This window comes from Perognathus longimembris, chromosome 8 (assembly GCF_023159225.1).
Source record: "Perognathus longimembris pacificus isolate PPM17 chromosome 8, ASM2315922v1, whole genome shotgun sequence".
Taxonomy (NCBI): Eukaryota; Metazoa; Chordata; class Mammalia; order Rodentia; family Heteromyidae; genus Perognathus; species Perognathus longimembris.
Window position 1 is genome coordinate 51177433 of NC_063168.1, and position 20639 is coordinate 51198071.

A 20639-nucleotide genomic window follows, 5' to 3' on the forward strand; every position below is an offset into this window, starting at 1 on the left:
CCACTGTATAGACTAGCTGAAAGAGTGTCTTCACTAGATGCCCTATTTAGTAGACAAATTGTACATCTTATAAACCACTTAGGGATTTGAGTGTGAGGTTTATGTAATACTTTTGTCATTTTTCCATAGGCTATCAACACTCCATTTGCTCCTCTGAGTAATCAGATTTGACAAGCTGTTTTTTTAAAAAAATTTTATTCATTTCTTTATTGTCAAAGTGATGTACAGAGGGGTTACAAGTTGGATAAGAAATGTTTGCACTGCCCTACATACGCAACTGACAAGCTGTTTTTTAAGCTAACTGCCCTTTAAAAAACACTGGTTCCCTGTGAACTAACTGTTAGTTTTACAGCCAGGATGCTAAATATGTAGTCAGGAACTCCAAAATTCGTTGCACAAACAGCGATGAAAGGTCACCATGAAGTAAGCATCTATCTTCTTGGTAATATATACATATGTGTGTATACACATGTGTGCATGCACATGTGTGTATGTATGTAACTTCTCATTAATACTTCTGCTCTATTCAAGAGCATCTTATTCTTTCAAGGACTGTGATCTGAGACTGTGCAGGGAAGTTTGAAAGACAGGCACACATCAAGTTCCATCTCATGAAAGGCTGTGTACTTGAAGATGTGACACAGGGAAATGCCTGTGAAATTCATCAGCCCTTGCTGACATAATCAACAAGTTTTTGTTTTTTATTTAAAAATACAGTAGGAAAAAAAAAACGAGAAGAAACATCACTGCGATATTCTATCTCCCTGCCCAAAGTTGACTTCTATATCTATCACCCCCAGTTCTAAGAGACAGACTAGAAAGCAAAAAATCAGATCAGATTTCCTTTTAGGTGGAAGTGAAGTAGGAGAGTAAGAGCCTGCAATTTAAGTAACACAGCTTTTCTTACCACCCAAGTCTTCTGGTCTGGTCAGGAGCTCATGTTTCTCTGTGTTTTCTTCCTTTACTTAGGTTATTCATATGGAAATTGGATAGCTCTCTGAAGACTTCCATTTATCCTGAGTCCTAGTCCAATGTCCAAGTATTGTTCTAGAGATCCTTGCCTCTTTCTGCTTGGAGGAGGCAGAACTAGCCTGCAACAAACATTTATGCTTCATAAATGGCTTTAGTGCTTTAATTGCTTCTTTCAGAGTTTTATTGACTCTAATTAGGGTCTATCCTCCCTTACTCTGCAGTTCCTTACCCCTTGTGTGCGCTCCTGTGAGCGCACATGCGCCCGCTCTCTCTCTCTCTCACACACACACACACATACACACACACACACACACACACACACACACACACACACACACACTCCCAAAGGCCTTTTTAATATCCTTCCTGATGGCCCAGTCTGTCAGATGCAAATCTCATCTGATATATTATTCACATCATTGTCATATTGGCACTGGAAAAACAACATCTTTTGCTTTTCAGGCACGAGCTTCTTTCCAGCACCGTGTTCAGTCTTCATACACCTGCCCTGAGCCTGTTCTGCCCTCTACTCTGTTCTTCCCTTTATGTCCCTTCTGCTCGTAGCATGGGGTAAAATTAAAATGTTATTGTTCCCCTTGAGACGTGTTGTATATCTGATGGTGAGGCCAACCCCTCTGCATGTTAATGAGTTTCTCAGGTGATTTCTGGGGGTAAACTGAATTTGGAAAAGTATTCTTCTCTGCCTTTGTCCATGTCATGTCTTCCTTCTAGAATGTGCCCTCAATCTCTCCAGCTTTGTCATTTTTCTGATCCCCCCCTTTTTATGGAATATTCCTGTTCTTCTAGGAATTAATGGACATGATGGAACCTTTCAATTGGAGACTGTAATTCATTAGGTACAGGGATGGTGTTTCAATCATCTTCAAAATGCCTCCAGTACCCGTCCTGGTCCTTTGCACATTGAGACAGTTAGTGGATGCTTGCTGAATATATAAAGTTTGCACCTCCATCAGCACTAGAGATGCAGATAAAGATAACTATATTCATACATTTCTTAAGGTTAAATGTCAACAGGCTCATGAAGTTCATATTTTTTCTTAGAGAATCTTTTTGAGTGGCCTAGATAGAAATGCATGAGTAGGATTTCATTCTTTTTCAGTTTGTAAGGTAAAGTTTCAAAAGAAAGATTATTCTTTATTTTTTATTGTTATTGTAAAGGTCATGTACAGAAGGGTTATAGTTACATAGCCAGGTTACTGAGTACATTTCTTTCGGAACCCCTTCCCTTGCTTTCTTTCAGTTTTTCCCTACTAACACCCCTCCAAGTTGTACAGTTCATTTTCAACATAGTGTTTAGTATTACTGCTGCATTTGTTCAACCTTTATCCCACCATTTCTTTGCCTTCTCCTTTGCCTGCTCCCAGACAGACAAACCTACATATAAGACAAAATGTACAGAAAACCAAAACAGTAACAAAGAAGGGGAACAAAAAACCCTACATATCGAAGCCAAAATAACAAAAACCTCTTGTTTCCATTTCTCAGAGTTCATTTTGATAAATATCATTTTATACGAACGTATGCACATAGCTCTTGAGCCTTTGTGATCCTCTCCTAAGAATCTCCTCACTGTATGAATGAGTCCTGTATAATTTATCATGTCCCAAGTATATTTTCTTTTCTCTTTTACTATCCAGTGTGTGTGTTTGTAGATTTACAGGCACATTCTAGTTACAACAAATGAGGGAAAGCATGCATCTTTCTCTTCAGGATTGATAGTGAATAACTTGTCTGAAGTAGTTATCACGGCCAGAATGCCCCTGGAAGATCCATGCACTACATGGGAGACACTCTAAAGTCCCTTGTCACCAGAAGTAAATGATACTTGAAATCTCTTGGGTGTAGGACCATATGCTGAGTGATTCAAGTTTTCAGAACCCTGGTATCTTAACCTGGGAATGTGGCTAAAGGGAGTGCATCTCCATTTTTCAATGCCAAGAAATTCTCTTTAGTAAAGGAAGAATTCTGTCTTCTACAAAAGGAATTCACTCTTTAACTGTGGTAATACCCTAATAGTGTGTGAGCCCCTTTGGAGATATTTCTTAACTCATCTTTCAGACTGAATATCTGGCACAAATGAGTGGCTAAGAAAAATTTGGCAGTTGACAACATGAATGAATGTCTTGTTCTTAAAATTTTGGGGGGGATTGCTGAACAGTTTTAGATGAACACAAATAAGTCTTGACTCTAAAACAATAAATTTCTGAACTGCATTGAGATCTTGAAAAGTAATTCTTGGTGGTAGTAAAGTATTAACTTGTGATGACAGAATTCTGTATCATTTTTTCCTAGCTTGCCACAATTGCATCTTCTTATCTTTTATTTTAGCTTTTCTTGCTCACTGGTAGGATTTCTTTCCATTTTCTTTTCTCCTGAGCAAATGGGAAATCCTTGAGTTTGTTATGTGATTTTGGAATGATTTCAGACCTCAGACTTTAGCTGGTGATCCCCTGATTAGATCATCTGGCTACAAAAATGAATATGAAATGCTTACAAAACTCTTACTTGGAGAAGACTGGAGTAGAAAACATACCAAGTCCCGGTTAAATAAAGCAATCTATACACAGTCGTTCGGGGGAAGGAATGCCTGTCTGAGAAGTTACTCTATTTAATTCCCAAACTACAGAAAATTTGATTCTCAAAGAACTGTATTATTAACCTGTATAGGGATTTTTTAAATGATGTAATTCAAAGTGCTTAGATTACAATCCTCCTTCTGTCAATCAAGTTTGTATGACCATATGAACTTACTTATGTGTACATTTTATTCTTCGAATTTGTAAAGTAAGAAGGATAATGTAGATCTGATTGCACTATTTTCAAAGTGGTTAAGGGAAGTAGAGGCAAAACAACTCTCACAGGACCTGGGGCAAAGCACAAACTCTTATCAGTGACCTCAGTTCCTTATTCCCATCAGTGTCTTGGAGTGGAGTCTTTCCATCTGTGCTGAGTATGGGACCCTGGAGTGATGAAAAATCAGTACAGTTCTTGGACCCAAGATTAGAAGAAGGTCTTCACTCTGAATTTTTCTTTACTTGTTTTCTACTGGAAGACTTTTCTTCTCTTCTAGATTTTATCCTTCCACTCACATTTCCATATTAACAGGCAGAATTAATGTAGTCATATTTAAATTCATGGTTTTTCTTCTCTTTTTACAGAGCTTCTGTGATGGAGGTCACTTTTGGTTAATGTTTCAATCAGATATCATTTAGTTTTACTGAAAGATGTGGTAGCTGTGCATCCTTGAGGAAGTCTATAGCATTAAGCAATGTATGCTCAACAGGGCAGAAGCAATCAATAAACCAGGGCTGGTGTACAAAGACCCATATGAGGTGCTTAGGGATGAGATCTCAGTCTCAGGTCTTCTCTTTATGCTGGACATCAGTTTTTCTTGACTACATGAGCCTGAATTGCACATAGTCTCTCTACTGGCTAAACCTGATGCTGATTTTTCCATCAGATACCCTCTGCTCAATTTAGGGCACATTCATTTTACATAGTACTTTTAAAGGCAATGCCAGGGCTCAATTCTGATTCTGTGTCAGCATCAGAGATTTGGTAAGTGAGCACATGGCAATTATTTTATCTCTTCCAGGAACTGGGAATATATCAATGGAAAAAAATAAACAAAAATCACTGGACTGAACAAGTTTACACTAGGGCTGGAAGCAGGGCTCAGTGGTAAGAGTGTCCTGCTTTCTTGAGTTCAAATTCTACTACCATCAAAAACAAACAAAAACTATAAACAGAACTACTGGATATATAAATTGCACAGCATATACAGCTAGTAAGTGCTGTATAGGAAAGGGCTGGCAGATACACTGAGTTATTCTTTTACAACTTCTTTACTGTCCTGAATCTTAAATCCATCTACCTTTTGTTGTTGTTGTTGACAGCAGCCACATTGTTTGACTGCCGTTGCTGGACAATGTAAGTAGTTGGATTTTTGTTTTGTTTTGTTTTTGTGCCAGTCCTGGGGCTTGAACTCAGGGCTTGGGCACTGTTCCTGAGTTTCTTTTGCTCAAGGCTAGCACTCTACAACTTGAACCACAGTGCAACTTCTGGCTTTTTTGTTTTTGTGACTAATTTGAGGTAAGAATTTCACAGATGTTTCTGCTTGGGCTGGCTTCAAACCAGCATTCTCAGATCTCAGCCTGCTGAGTAGCTAGGATTGCAGGTATGAGCTATCGGCACTCAGCTAAGTAAGTATTTTCTGACAAGGAATGGGATTTTGATTCTAATTTTGTAAATTTAGGCAGAAGGGGTTGTGTTCTACCAGATAGAAAGCCAGGCCTCTCCTAGCATGTCACAGACTGCATCTGTCCCAAGATATCAAACAGCAGAGAAACAAGTCTCTATTTGGAAAATGTTAAGATTCACGGTGGAAACCAAGTTCCCTCCTGAAGTCTCAGCACAAGCTGATAGCCAGAGACAGTAACTTATACCCTAGAGAGGATGATGGAGTGACGAAAACCTTCGCGCCTTCTCTTTATTGAGAACCATTTGGAAGTGTGAACCTCACGCATGGATAAAGATTTGTACTTGTGCCTTAGAAAAAGGTTAATTGCTTAACTCTGATACTGTTAATCAGGAAGAATAACAAAGAAGGGAAATCCAGGTCCTATGAAGGTGAGTGAAGGAATTCCTTAGAATAATCCCAAGTGCCATTCAAAAGGAGATAATACCTAGGCTGTCAAATACCTGGGCCATGGAATGCTCGGCATATTCCCTTTCTCTGAGTTAGAAACTCATTGACAGTTGTAAACTGGTTACATCCTCCAACAGAGAATAAGGCATTCTGCATTCTCCTTAGTGCTCAGTCCTCTTAACTGTGGAGGCTGTTCCTCACACTGTACAACCGCAGCCTGATAATGATCTGGCTTGCTGTGACCTGTACCTTCAACACAAGTGACGAGCTTACCATCTTTTGTTAGTGTTCTTCAGGTAGTAATTTCTAAGGCAGTTGTTTGTGTTTTAAAACAAGTAGGGAGCAGAAGATAATTCAAATGTTCTTCATTCATATGTGCTAAAGGTTCATTTGGATGACATAATGGATATTTCTAGCTTGTCCCTATCCTAGATATGAGTTGCTTTGAGTCCACCATAAAAATCAGTCTACACTTGCATCCAGTAGAGCAAGGCAGTATATAAGAAAGTCAGGTGCCATCATGTACCTGGGCATTGTTACTCTCTTCCTGCTTCATTTTCCTAGAAAAATATATTTGAGGAGCAGGTAGAGAGGATAAAGTAGAACTGATGTGAGTCTTTCTTTCACTGGAAGGAAAGACTCTGAAAAAAGCAGACAAAGGAACTCACATTTAGATAACATCTATCCCACATCCTCACAAGCATTTGGATTTCATATTAATTTAATAAAGAAAGCAACTTAAGTCCAGAGTTCTTTCCAGTTGCTTCATTGCCAACAAATTGCATCAGTGCTTTGTGTCTAAAGATTTCACAAATTAAGATGCTGTCACTTTTTTAATATAATTGTGGATTTCTTAAGAACTTCCTCTGATACTGAAAATGGATTTTTTGTTTTTGTGACTAATTTGAGATAAGAATGTCATATCTACCTTTATAATTCTAGTAACCTTTTGTCTAAGAATATATGGTGAGATGTAGAATAAAGCAAGAATGAAGCAGGGTGCTTTCTTGGTTGACCTGAGAGATTGCCCTGACAGTGCATGCAGGAAGAGGTTGCCAGGAGATTGCTAAAAGCCAGGGAGTCTGTCTCTAGGAACTTGTTAACCCTTGTACTACATCATAGTCATTGATGTTTGTTTGTTTGAGTATCTCTAGTCCACAAGATAAGATTCAGGCTGTTGGAAACCTTACATAAAGCTGTTGTTAACTAGTGCCTCCTAACCCCACAGGCAAGTTAAGAGTTTTCCAATGAGACACTTCAAGATCATTTCCAGTGTTTGTCAAAGATTACTTCTTACAGTATCAGAGACAGCATAATTGAACAGCTAGTCATATCTGTCTTTGAAACGGAGTTTGGGTCTTAATTATAAAGTTTACTATGTTAAATAGACAACCTATCTAAACCTCAATTATCCCTCTTTCAAAATGGGCTAGTAATGCCTATTTTAGAGATATGGTTGGGGTACTGTGGAGTGTACAACTCTAGGGGGTGCTGTTTGCAAGGACTATAATGTAAACAGCACCACCAGGTCTTGTATAACACAGGAATGCTGGTTATTCTAAATATTAGGTATAATTGATACATCTAAAGAATTTACATAGGATCTACAATAGTGTTTTAAAATGGAATCTAGTATTTGTCTCTTAGGAAATTGATTATGAGTTGTAAGTGCTTTCTCACATCTTGATTTTAGGTAGAAAGGAGACACAATCTGCCAACTCCTGAAAATAAAAAAAAAACACTATCTTATTAAGGAAGTGGAACAAATTATGTATTCTTGGGTGCAGAGGTCAGATCATAAAAAGGCCTTGAACCAGCTTTTGAGGGGCTTGGATTTTGATCGCATGGCAATAGGCAATAGATAACCAAAAGAAAGGTTTAAGGAGAATGAGAGTATTAGGATCTGCTCTTCAGAAAATGTGTTTTGACTGAAATGTAAAAAAATGGAATAACAATTTGACAGTGACTTTAAGGGATTGGGTAAGTGCCTCAGTCTTGGAGACTGACACAGGTTTGAATCTTTCTTTGTTGTTTACTGTCTGCTCAGTATATTATTTATTATGAATATTTTATCTTTCTAATCATTATCAATTCCCCAAAGATTTTAAGTTGTAAATCTAGCAATAGAATCTCTTCATAAGTGCTTTCTCCTTTTTTAACGTGAGTTGTCTGTCATTTAATTTTAACTAGATTCCAAACACTGAGTTGATTTATAAAGCAGAACCTATTATGGTAAGCAAGAGCTGGGCTTCTTGTGCCTCTATGATTTGTGAAATCCCCTGAGCTTAAGACTTTAATTCCACTCATGAACCATTGACCACTGTACCCCCAGATCTTAAGGCCTACCTGCTCCTGAATTACCTTCTTGACACACCGATTTCTCTGTAGTTCTGGACTGTGCCAACAACTGATATTCATTGGGGCCATTGCACTTGGCTAGAATTGTCATCGCGCAGATAGCCATAAGCTTTATGGTTCACTTTCCTTTGGACGATGTTAACTTGCCAGAGAGGCCTACTTTATCCAACCAAGATCAAACCATATGTTCCATACGTTGTCACGCATGGGCACACACAACTCCTGTTCTTAGATCAATTATGCCCCACCCCAACTGCAGCACATTATATTAGCTAACATTTGGGCTTATTTATTGTCCCCTTCTAATTAGAATATAAGCTCAGTGAAGACAAGAGACTTCGTTTAACCCACTTGTGAAATCTCAGGAGGAGAAGAGATAGAGTCATTCTAAAGTTCACATTGAGCACATTCATATTTATGGCACATGTCGAGACAAAAGGGAGTTGGAACCACATGTTACACTCTTCTTGCAGGCTGGTTGAATGTCACCTTGTTTTAAACAAATCTCCCACCAGCCAGCCAAACTCTGCGATGACAGAACTAAGTGAGCATATTGACCAGGACCTTGCATATGTTGGAAATGCACTTCTTCTACATGTCAGCCTTTTACTTGGATTGGACATCAACTGTTCCAACACTCTAGAGGACTTCTTTAGTATACAAAAAATGTGAAGAAGCCTGTTTCCCATTAGGTGTGGCCTAAATAAAGGCTTTAGACTGTAGTTTCTCTGAGGTTCTACTGGGATGTGCTGGGCACGAACATTCTCCTGAGCCCTGGTACAGGTTTCTCTATAAGCCATCAGCAGAAAACATAGGCCAGAGAATATAGACAAAGGTGGGCTAGCTCTTAGCCAGCTTGACATCTGTCCTGACTCAGGACCCTTCTCCTATCCTTTACTTTATGGATTTCACAACTAGTCCCTTTTTGAGGCCTTCCTCTACCACCCATAACTCTATGCAGGCTTCTAGGGGTAGAGGTGATTTGTAAAGTCTGAGCTGAGTTTTGTATGAGCTGGTGGGGGACCTTAAGGCTATAGTGGCTTATTCCACTACTTTCTTTCTTACCATTCTTTGTATTGCTCAGTGACTCTGTTGCCAAATCTCTAAATGCCCACAGCACTTCATCACATATATGTTTTGTGGCCACTGTTGATAATGACATTAGCTATTGTTAGTAAATTAGCTAATTTACATGGAATCAGCACACCTACAATTTTAGTCACTGGAGCCCACTTAAGAACCAGTGTATGTTTTGGAATGACCATGGAGAGTAAGAAATTCATACTGGGAAGGAATATTTTACACCTAATTTCCCAGCCGTCCAGGCCCAGGCCAACCAGGTTATCTCCTGTTCCTGTTGCGAGCAGGATCTTAGATCCATTGCAGCTGGCAGATTGCAAAGTGAGATGAGTATACCCTTGCGAAGAACTATGCTTAAGGAAGAGATATTTAGCTGTGAATATATCAAGAGACTTGCTGAAAATTAAGAGGAAATGTACTTTAAAAAAATCAAAACATGGGCTGGGGATATAGCCTAGTGGCAAGAGTGCCTGCCTCGGATACACGAGGCCCTAGGTTCGATTCCCCAGCACCACATATACAGAAAACGGCCAGAAGCGGCGCTGTGGCTCAAGTGGCGGAGTGCTAGCCTTGAGCGGGAAGAAGCCAGGGACAGTGCTCAGGCCCTGAGTCCAAGGCCCAGGACTGGCCAAAAAAAAAAAAAAAAATCAAAACATGCTTTCAAAACCTCTACCTGGGACAGGGACTAGGGCCTCATGCCTGTAATCATGGCTAGTCAAGAGGCTAAGATCTGAGGATCAAGGTTAGATGCCAATCCCAGCCCCCCCCCCCAAAAAAAAGAAAAAAATCTGATGTCTAATAGATTACCAAAAAAATGGAAATGGAACTTTTACTTTAATGGTAGAGCTCCAGCTTTGAACAAAAAAAGCCAAGTGAGTGAGGACAAGGCCCTAAGTTCAAGCACAAGCATAAGCACAGAAATCAATCAATCAAAACAAAATGGAAAAATTGTACTTATCTGTGTGGAAATACTAATCAATAGCAGAATTTTCCCCTTCTCAAGAATTCATGGCCTTTGAACTTTGACTGGAGGCAGACTTGAAGATTTCTTTTCTTTCCATGTAAGTTTGGAGTAGGGTCATAGTTCATGAAATGATATATGGTATACTACAAAGTTTAAAATACTCACCATGCTTTGTGTTGACAAGGTATTTCTGCATCTAAGTTTCAAGACATGGATATTAATAAAAGCAAATTTGTCAATGAAATAATCTCTTGAAGAAAATATACTATCCATAGATTTAAAAGTTATTTAAAGCTTGAAAAGTTTTGTTTTCTTTTTGGCTGTCAGTATTATAAGTTCTACAAAAGATTGCCTAATCACTGATGTGTTCTCAAAATAATGATTCCCAAGAGATTTTTATGATAGTCAAACATACACAAATTTTTGCTACAATAATATAAATAAGTAATTAGTCATCCAGTGGATTCAGCCCTAATGATGTGATTTATTTTTCTACCCACTCCCCTCGTTTTATTTTTGCCAGTAGGTTGGGACAGTTGGAAATCTCCTTGTACACCATGCTGCGTTTAAGTCTCTCACCCACGTTTTCCATGGGATTTCATCTGTTAGCTCTGCTGGCTCTCTTGTTTACCCATGTGGACCTTGTAACTGCTGAGACTGAAAAGGAAGGAGGAGGAAATGAAAGTGTTGGATGTGCTGGCTCATATCACTGTAAGAAAGGGGTGATTTTGCCCATTTGGGAGCCCCAAGAACCTTCTTTTGGGGACAAAATTGCTAGAGCCACTGTGTATTTTGTGGCCATGGTCTACATGTTTCTTGGTGTCTCTATCATCGCCGACCGGTTCATGTCTTCGATAGAAGTCATCACATCTCAAGAGAGAGAGATAACCATAAAGAAACCCAATGGAGAAACCACCAAGACAACTGTGAGGATCTGGAATGAGACTGTGTCAAACCTGACCCTGATGGCCCTGGGATCTTCTGCTCCTGAGATTCTGCTTTCAGTCATTGAAGTGTGTGGCCATGACTTCCATGCTGGAGACCTCGGCCCGAGCACCATTGTGGGAAGTGCTGCCTTCAACATGTTCATCATCATTGCAATCTGTGTGTATGTGGTCCCTGATGGAGAGAACAGGAAGATCAAGCATTTGCGTGTGTTCTTTGTGACAGCAGCCTGGAGCATCTTTGCCTATACCTGGCTGTACATCATTTTATCTGTCATCTCTCCTGGGGTTGTGGAGGTCTGGGAAGGTTTGCTCACTTTCTTCTTCTTTCCCATCTGTGTTGTATTTGCTTGGATCGCGGATAGGAGGCTTCTGTTCTACAAGTACGTCTACAAGCGGTATCGTGCTGGCAAGCAGAGGGGAATCATTATCGAACATGAAGGAGAGGGGCCGTCTACCAAAACTGAGATTGAAATGGATGGAAAAGTGGTCAACTCTCATGTTGACAGTTTCTTAGATGGGGCTCTGGTTCTTGACGTTGATGAGAAGGACCAAGATGATGAGGAAGCTAGGCGAGAAATGGCTAGGATTCTCAAGGAACTTAAGCAGAAGCATCCAGAAAAAGAAATAGAGCAATTAATAGAATTAGCCAACTATCAAGTCCTAAGTCAGCAGCAAAAAAGTCGAGCATTTTACCGTATTCAAGCTACTCGCTTGATGACTGGAGCTGGCAACATTTTGAAGAGACATGCAGCTGACCAAGCAAGGAAGGCAGTTAGCACACAGGAAGTCAACAACGAAGTGGCAGAAAATGACCCTGTTGCAAAGGTCTTTTTTGAGCAAGGGTCCTACCAGTGCTTGGAGAACTGTGGTACTGTTTCCCTGACCATTGTCCGCCGAGGTGGCGACTTGTCCAACACAGTGCAAGTTGACTTCAAAACAGAAGATGGCACAGCCAATGCTGGCTCTGATTATGAATACACTGAAGGGACTGTGGTCTTTAAACCTGGGGAGACTCAGAAGGAAATCAGAGTTGGCATCATTGATGATGATATCTTTGAAGAGGATGAAAATTTTCATGTGCATCTCAGCAATGTCAAAGTATTTTCTGACACTGCAGAAGATACCATTCTGGAAGCCAACCATGTGGCTGCTCTACTGGCTTGCCTCGGTTCACCCTCCACAGCTACCATAACCATTTTTGATGATGACCATGCAGGCATCTTTACATTTGAAGAACCTGTGATCCATGTGAGTGAGAGCATTGGCACCATGGAAGTGAAGGTGCTGAGAACATCCGGAGCCCGGGGAAATGTTATTGTGCCCTACAAAACCATCGAAGGGACTGCCAAAGGTGGAGGAGAGGACTTCGAGGACACTTGTGGACAGCTCGAATTCCAGAACGATGAAATCATGTAAGTCTGTGTGTGCATGTGTGTACGTATGTGTCTCTGGGTGTTTAGGAACGTGCACGTGTACATCTTTTCAAGCTGAGTGGCACACAAAGAATGGAACAGGTATATGAGAAGGGCCCTTCCAAAGTATCAGTCCCTACTATACACTGATAATCTTCATTTGACATTGCGATTTTTAGTTTTGCCTTCTTCCTTTTACATATGCTCAGTATAGTGGAGACCATGATAAAATTAATCTTCTGACATAACTTAACAGATTACTTAAAGGGGGGAAAGGGTTTTTATTCTGTTTTGAATCATGCATTATGTGCATGGGTATGATTTACACGATCATTTACATATTGAACACACACACACACACACACACACACACACACAAACAGAGAAAAGGAACATTTAACACATACCCAAAGATCCCTAAATTCATTCTTGTGTACAAATTGAGAAAGCCCAAAAAGGAAACAAAACTGAAAAAATTTTTCTGGCTTACCAGGACTTACTGAGCATATGTTTGTGGCTTTTATTTGACATTGTGCATTTTTGTCAGTTCATGATCGTTTATCATATGTTAATGTTTAATAATGACTTCATGACCAAGCGTGCTTCTTCAGTTGGACACCATCGTAGGAAGAGCCCTACAGCTCTTTTTTCCCCATCTGGCTTACTTTACATAACTATACAAACCCTTTTACCCTACTAATATAGTCATGGGGAGAGAAATAAGCTTCTGTCCAAATACTGACAGGAAGAGACCAGAGAAAAAGAAGTGGGGCCAATTTACTCTTTTTCACTGGGACTTCATCGTGGCCCTGGGTCTGTATTTTAATATGGAATGACCCATTGTGTTGTGATTTGTCAAGGGTTGTTGTTAAGAAAGCCTGTTTTTCTTTCTTTGCCTAAAAGAGTTCTCTGCACTTAACTCATCTGAGCAAACTGAGAAATGGGATGGAATGAGCTGAGTCTGAATAATAGAGAAGGAAAAGGAGGAAGCGGAAAGGGAGGGAAGAAGGGAAAGAGTGAGGGAGGGAAAGGGGAAAGTTGTAGCATGAAATCAGTGCAACAAAAGATGTTGTAGTGAATTACTATGTTGGTTGAAGCATTGGCAGTTTAGGAGTTTCAGGAAAATAAAAATAAATATATTAAATAAAATGAATTCTAAAAAAATGGTTAACTCTTGTGCTAATGGAGTATAATATAGAAAATACAATTAATTGTAAAAAATGGTTTGGCCCTTTTTTAGTGGAATATAATACAACCAGATAGCAAGTACATGTTTTAGGAAATAATTTTTTCTTACTGAACCAAAGGTACAGGGAAGGGAAATGTTCAAGAGGGAACAGGTTTTTCTGGAAGAGCTTTCCAGAGTCTTTACATTTCTTTGGTATTGCCAAAGACGAGTAGTTACTGAAAACGGGATCATATTGAAATTAATCAAGAAATGATTGTAGGGCTGGTGATATGGCCTAGTGGCAAGAGTGCTTGCCTCATATACACGAAGCCCTGGGTTCGATTCCCCAGCACCACATATATGGAAAACGGCCAGAAGTGGCGCTGTGGCTCAAGTGGTAGAGTGCTAGCCTTGAGCAAAAAGAAGCCAGGGACAGTGCTCAGGCCCTGAGTCCAAGCTCCAGGACTCGCCAAAAAAAAAAAAAGAAATGATTGTAAGAAGATTAATATAAAATGACTTTCTGTTTTTGGATATGTGGAGGAGCATAGTATTTTGGTTAATATCTATTCTTTTGGCTTTTTAAATAATTTTAACACTTCATGTATTAAGACATGTCCTATTGGGACGCATATTATACCTACTCAGGATATAATAATAAATGAATAAATTAATACTCTATACATTCAATGAAAAGTTATTTTCCATTGAATATGATCTTACACAAGTGAGCACAAACAAATTTTATTCCATTGTTCTGAATTTTCCCCCATTACATCTTCTAATGATTTCACTTCTTATATCTTCCAGTAATAGCACTTAAATTGGTGTTACGTTTTGTTGTGAAATTTTGTCTTGCTTTCTCTTAAGAATTATGGCTTTGTACTTGTTTATATGAGTCAAGATTTCCCTGTCAATTTTGATTTCCAAGATTTTACCAAACCATATTGGTGGCATAATATGGAAGAAAAAAGTTAAAAGAAATAAAGTTTGACATTCACAGCAGTCAATTAAGTGAGGAATATTGCCAAACTCTTTCTTTAGAAATTTGAATTTATTTGAAAAGTATTACAGTTGGTAGAATTAGTAAAACTTCATAAGAATCAAGGCTATTTCTGTGTATATGTTCCTTGCAGTTTTCTAAGTTCAATCACCAGTTCCTAGTTCTATAAAATTCTTACAAAATGTAAAATTCTTACAAAATGTAAAAATAATAGAAATGATCAAGAATTTTATCCCTGCATTTTCTTTTTTCTAGACATTTAATTTTTAAAACTTTATAGCTATCTTATATGTGTTTATTATTGTTTGTTTTTGTTGAGAAGTTTTGGAGATGATTAGTAGGTCCACTGATTTATTAATTGCATTTCTTTATGTGATTGGAATAAACATCAAGGATTCAAACACAATATTCCTGAAAAATATGTTATCACATGGTTCTGCTTACTTGGAAGCTTAGAAATCCGTTTTTTTCTTTGTTTCATATATTTAATGGATCTTTTTTCCCTTTGGTGGTTATCTCCAGTGCTAGGTCTGTACATGCATTCAGTTTAAAGGAAGAATGTTTGTCATCGTACAGTGACGTTGGATATATAGACTAACCCCATTTTACCTTTAAGAATGAATTCCTATCCTGTTCAGTTATATAGTTATTCTTGAGAGATACTTTCTTTAAGCCTGTGTATGGGCTACTGACAAAATTGATCATATGAAGACTTTGAAAAATCCTTTTGTTTGCTTACTTTTGTGTATCAAGGCAGAGTTTTTTTTGTTCTTTTTAAAGAACCATAAAGAAATTCATGACAAAGCTTGGATTTAAAGGTTACCATATTTAAGGACATGTGACTGAAATAAAGTTCAAATCTGGTCAAGGATGGAGACAGAGACAAAGAGGCAAGATAACTTTATTCATTCTAGGATTTCAAGAACAATAGAGATTACCTAATCTATCTTGCTTTTTTCTTTCCAATATGAATTTGTCTCAAGAAAGGGAGAGTTTTAAATATAGAGGTTTAAGATAGTAATAATGATAATAATAATATATTATGTGAAAGAAAACTTTATAAGTATAGGACAAAATTAAGACTAAATTTTATTCAAGCAGGTTATGTTGTTATCTCAATATTTAGTAGCTTTTAGAAAAAAATCAGTGTTTTAATTTTTAGATAATCTTTTATATTTAGTGTAGTAGAATTCAAACTTATAAGGATATCTGCAACCATTTATATTCTTACAAAGCTTACTTGAATTATTTCAGCTAGACCTTTCTAAGATCCAAATGCAATTTAAGTAAAATATCAGAAAGTTATGAGTGGTGTTTATATTCTCTAATAAAATTTTAAGGACATATTTAAAAGCTGCAACACAGGAAACCTCATTAAATAGACATACTTAACTGCTATTACATGCTTTGTTAAATAAGCTCGATCAGTGAGAAATTCTACACCTCTGACAAGTAATCTTAACTTTCATCAGGGACTTCTGTCTAATGTTAATAAAAAGTAAATCAGTAATTTGTTTTGTGATTTGGTAGATATCCACAACTTTGAAGTGCTGCTAGTGATTGTTATTTAAAGATGCCAGCTTAGTGATAATTTTTATAAAATTTATTTGGTCTTCTAATTTCTATTAGCTTAACTCTTCCAGGGAATGTTGAAGTTAATTAATGTGGGTGCAAATAAAATGTAATTACTTATAGTTAAATAATAATTTCATTTTGGAAGGTAACTTAAATTTTTTTGTCACCATTTACTATTATGTGCTTAAATGTAGGGTTAAGAAAACAAAGCAAATTGAAAAAATTATATAATACTCCTTAGTATATTGGTTATTGGAGGTTCCTAGCCACAGCAGAATATAGTAAGCAATGGATCTATCTGGTATTAATTTTAGAAATCGTTATATTTTCAAGTATGTTTGTAACTTCATTAACTCTAGGAAATATACTATGCATGCACATGAACAAGTTTTAGGGAAACCTCAAGTGATCAGAGTAGAACAATTATGTGTGTGTGTGTGTGTGTGTGTGTGTGTGTGTGTATTTGTAAATCACAGATAATGAAAACCACTATAAGAAATATTAGGTAAAATGCTATTTGTTAGCACATAATACCTTAAAGTCAATATTCTTAGGATTTACTTTAGAGAAGATTTTATTGGCTGCATTTAGACTACTAACATGTTATTTTATATGGACAGAAAGGATTCCTAGGTAATTTACTAATGTAGGAAATTTGGATGGAATAATTTGAGTATTTCAATGGCTTTCTGCTTGAGTGTATTATCTTTGCAGACTGGAATACTTATCCCCCCCCGCCCATCCCCCATTTTAGAGCCCAACAACATGTAGTATCATCTGCAAACCTAAATTATAACTACTAGCGGTTTTTGCAAATGCATCTTTTCTGAATTCATAACTCTTATAAAAATAAGACAGAGTAAGAGCCAAAATATATTTATGAGTTGTAATTTAGGATCGCCAGGAACTTAAGTTGATGTTGTGCATCAACTAAAATAACAAGTCTGGTGACTGTACTGCGTAACCAGGCTGCTATATTTGTGTATTTGACCTAAAAATTTAATGTCCGTGTATCCTCCTCTGCTCCCTATTGCTTCTAAGGAAAATTTAAAAGACTTCTAGTAAAATGTCAATTTTTGTGAGTGTGTATGAAATAGTCTGATTTGGGGTTTGAACTTGGGGCCTTGTGTTGGCTAGGCAAGTGTTCTATCACTTGAGTCCTTTTTTTTTTTTTTCTTGAGTGTAGTTTCAGATTCAGTCTTGAGCTTTTGCCTGGGCCATCTTTGCCTCAGGATCCTTCTACCTCTACCTCCTGAGTAGCTAGGACCCACCTATAGGCGTGTCACCACACCCACTTGTAGGAATGGTTTTGTTGTACTTTAATGTAGTAGCCACTTAATGTCGGCTTTCACCTATTAGCTGTCCACTCCTACTTTATTTTCCCAGAGCAACTAGCACACTTCCACAATGTTGTAAACATACACCTGAGCATATTTTCTACTTAACTGTGAAGTAGGAAGAGCTTTTCTTTGCTTTCATTCCCTGCACATGTCATAAATCCAGGAAAGGAGATTTAAAGATACTGAACTTCATGTAGAGAAGTCTTGAGAGCTGTAGGATTATTCGTGGTCACTTCTGTTCTTGTTTGCTGTGTAGACAATTACCTATAGGAAATATTGTAATACCCTGGAAACTGCAGAGGTATACCTAGTAAAAATCCATACCTTTCTCCATCACCGTTACTAAAGTCTGATCATTGAAGATTCATTCTTTTGGGGTGGAAAAGCTGTTAGTCCCTAGTACAAAGTAACTATTATGCAACTGGGGGATAGAGAAAATTTTAATTAGCTTGGTGACAGTGGAATAGAGGTGGCCCACTGTCAGATAGCAGGAAAGGATAAGAAGATAGTTGAATATTGAGTCAGAGACAGTCCCGGTAAAAGGTGCTGATTGAGTAACAGGATTCAATTTGCTGCCTTCCCACAGTGCCTTGCCCTGGTACTGGAGAAATCCACAAGGACCTGATTAAGGAAACAAGCAGTCAACATAATGGGCCGAAGTAGGAAAGCTCCTTTGCTTCCTCTCCTGGCTCAACACACTGCCTGCGCAATACTTGTCCATTTGCCAAAGGCTGCCAGCCAAGGTCCGTTCTTTTCACAGGCCCATACAGCTGCCCCACTATACAGCGAGGCTAAATCAACAATGCCTTTTCATTTCCTGCCTTTCTGAGGACTTGGGGCTCTAGATGACATTTTCTTCCCTTCTTAAAATGTCTCCACAGGGTCAGATATGGCAGCAGTGTTGTGCTCCTTTGTGTCTGTTGAAAACATAAAGTAAAGGGGCAGGAGAAAAAAAAAGAACCAAAGGCAGAAGTTGGGTTCTGTGTCTTTTCAGGCTAGTAGTCATATGAACAGAGCAACTGGGGAGTTTCTGGTTTTGATTTTTCTGTTGTTAGGTTTTAGCATGAGAGCTCTGGGCTTCTGGGTACCCTGAAACCAAGGATAATGGCTGAAATCTAAAGCCATCCATTTTTCACTATGAGACTTCAGGAAGATAAAGATGGACTTAAAAACATCTCTCAACTTTGAGTCTGTTTTCTCACCTGTAAAATGATATTAAAGGTAGCAGTGAAGGTGGTGATGGTAATGGTGATGGTTGTTGGGACTGAGGATATGTTGGTGTTAGTGAAGTGTAGCGAGTGGTAGGTAGTTAAGGGAATGAAGTAGTGGTGATAATGGTAGTGGCCATAGTCGTGGCAATAGTGGTTCTGAATGTGTTGGTGTAGTGCTAGTGGTTGTAGGATTGAGGTGGTGGTGGTGGAGATGGTGGTAGAGATGCAGATGATAGTGGTGGAGATGGTGATGGTTCTGGTGTTTGTCAGAAGTGGTGTTGGTGGAGATAGTTGCAGGACTTAAGGCCATGACTTCAAGCATTTTATACTTAATCTTTGCAATCACATTAAGTAGGTACCTACTGTTACTACATTCATTTTACAGAAGAAATGGAGGATTCACTATTTCTGGATTGCAAAAAAGATAGATCTATACAACCTATGCTGTGTTATTAGCATCTGTGATGCTGTAACCTTGACCATCACACATGCCTGTGTAGTTCATAATGTGTGAATGACAGATGAGCATCTAAAAATTCTAGAAAAGTTAAATGCTCATCCTCCCCCAATACTCTGGAAGATCTTCCCTCTTTGCACCTGACCTGACCAATTGGTTTCTACTTTCATATTTAAAAAGCAAGCTCTCATTATAAACTTTCTGGCTTGCGTTGTGCTAGTTCTGTAGCATTTAACTTCTTTATGTGGCAGAATAGTGAATTTAGCTTTTCTTGTACTTGGAATAGCATTTTCTTGGTATATCTTTTTTTATATATGTTAAAAGACGGCGTAAATTTGCTCCAACCTAGAATTGGTAAGGTATACGTAATTTCTTTATTTAAACACTACAGAAAAGTTTAAGCTTCTCTTCTCTAATCCTGTAGGTGATTGCAGGTAGGAATTTGATTAGGAGACCTTCCTACAATATGTGATCTCTGTGACTCTTTATCAGCTGCAAACCTACAGTTCAAACTTCCACAGAAAATGGAATTTTTATACACAATCTAAAATGTCAAATTTCAAGTCCCTCTTGTTTATTCTCTCCAAGGGACAACAATAAGAAAACTTTTCTACTCATAGTCAGATGACTGTTGGATGACATCTTACACACACTTTATAAAATGTATTGTTCAGTATGTCCATAAAAGCATTGGGTTTTGGATGAGTTTTATTTTCTTCCATGCTTTACCATCTGCAAGAAAATTATTGGCGTGTTTGGATTGAGCCCATTTGCAATATATTGATTAATATGGTTATTTTTATCCATTAAGTGGAGCTTAAAACTATTCCTCTTCAAAACACTTCTCAGATATATTTACACCCACACACACATACACACATTTGTTAATTACCAAGAAAAATGCAGTTAAGTCATATTACATACAGTTTAGTTCTTGGGGCATAGTAAAACAAAAACAATTCCCAAAGTGATAAGGACAACTTTGCTTCTTGCATATTAAACATTACAGTCTCGACATTATTTTCAGAGATGAATTATTCACTTTAATATGTATCTGAAGACAGATCCAGGTGGAGTGGGGGGAGGAAGAAAGAAGAGTCAAAGAGAGGAAGACAGATAGAAACAGAATGAGTATTAAGGAGAGAGAGGGTGCCCAGAGAAAGAGAAAAAAGAGGGAGGAAAGAGGAAAGAGGCAAGTAGAGGAAGCAAGACATAGAATCTACAGCCATGATTTGATTCCAGCCATTACTCAAATGAAGTGAATCGTAGAATTAGTCCAGAGTTTTGAGCAAGCAAACAGAAAGCAGTGTGAGAGTAAGGAAATAGATTGGATTCGCTTTAGCTTTGTCTTTACTAAAAATAGCAAGCAACGTTCGTTGTCCTTGGAATCATATATGTACCAGACTATGTTTAATGAACCTGAAATAGCTGTAGAACCCACTAGGGCTGAGATCCTACTCATTGATTGCAGCTCTCAACAAGCATT

General features: G+C 38.1%; 1 protein-coding gene across 9 annotated transcripts in view; it reads left to right on the top strand.

Annotated features, from left to right (window-relative positions):
- Positions 1–20639, top strand: part of Slc8a1 (solute carrier family 8 member A1) — a 343885-nt gene that overhangs the window by 68937 nt on the left and 254309 nt on the right. For 5 of the 9 annotated variants that reach the window (XM_048353057.1, XM_048353064.1, XM_048353056.1 and 2 more), the window contains one exon: positions 10570–12402. In XM_048353057.1, the coding sequence (XP_048209014.1) occupies positions 10570–12402 (1833 nt within the window). Of the gene's footprint in view, positions 1–10566; positions 12403–20639 lie in introns of all 9 variants that reach the window. The other 4 variants (XM_048353061.1, XM_048353058.1, XM_048353063.1 and 1 more) reach the window with 1 other exon arrangement.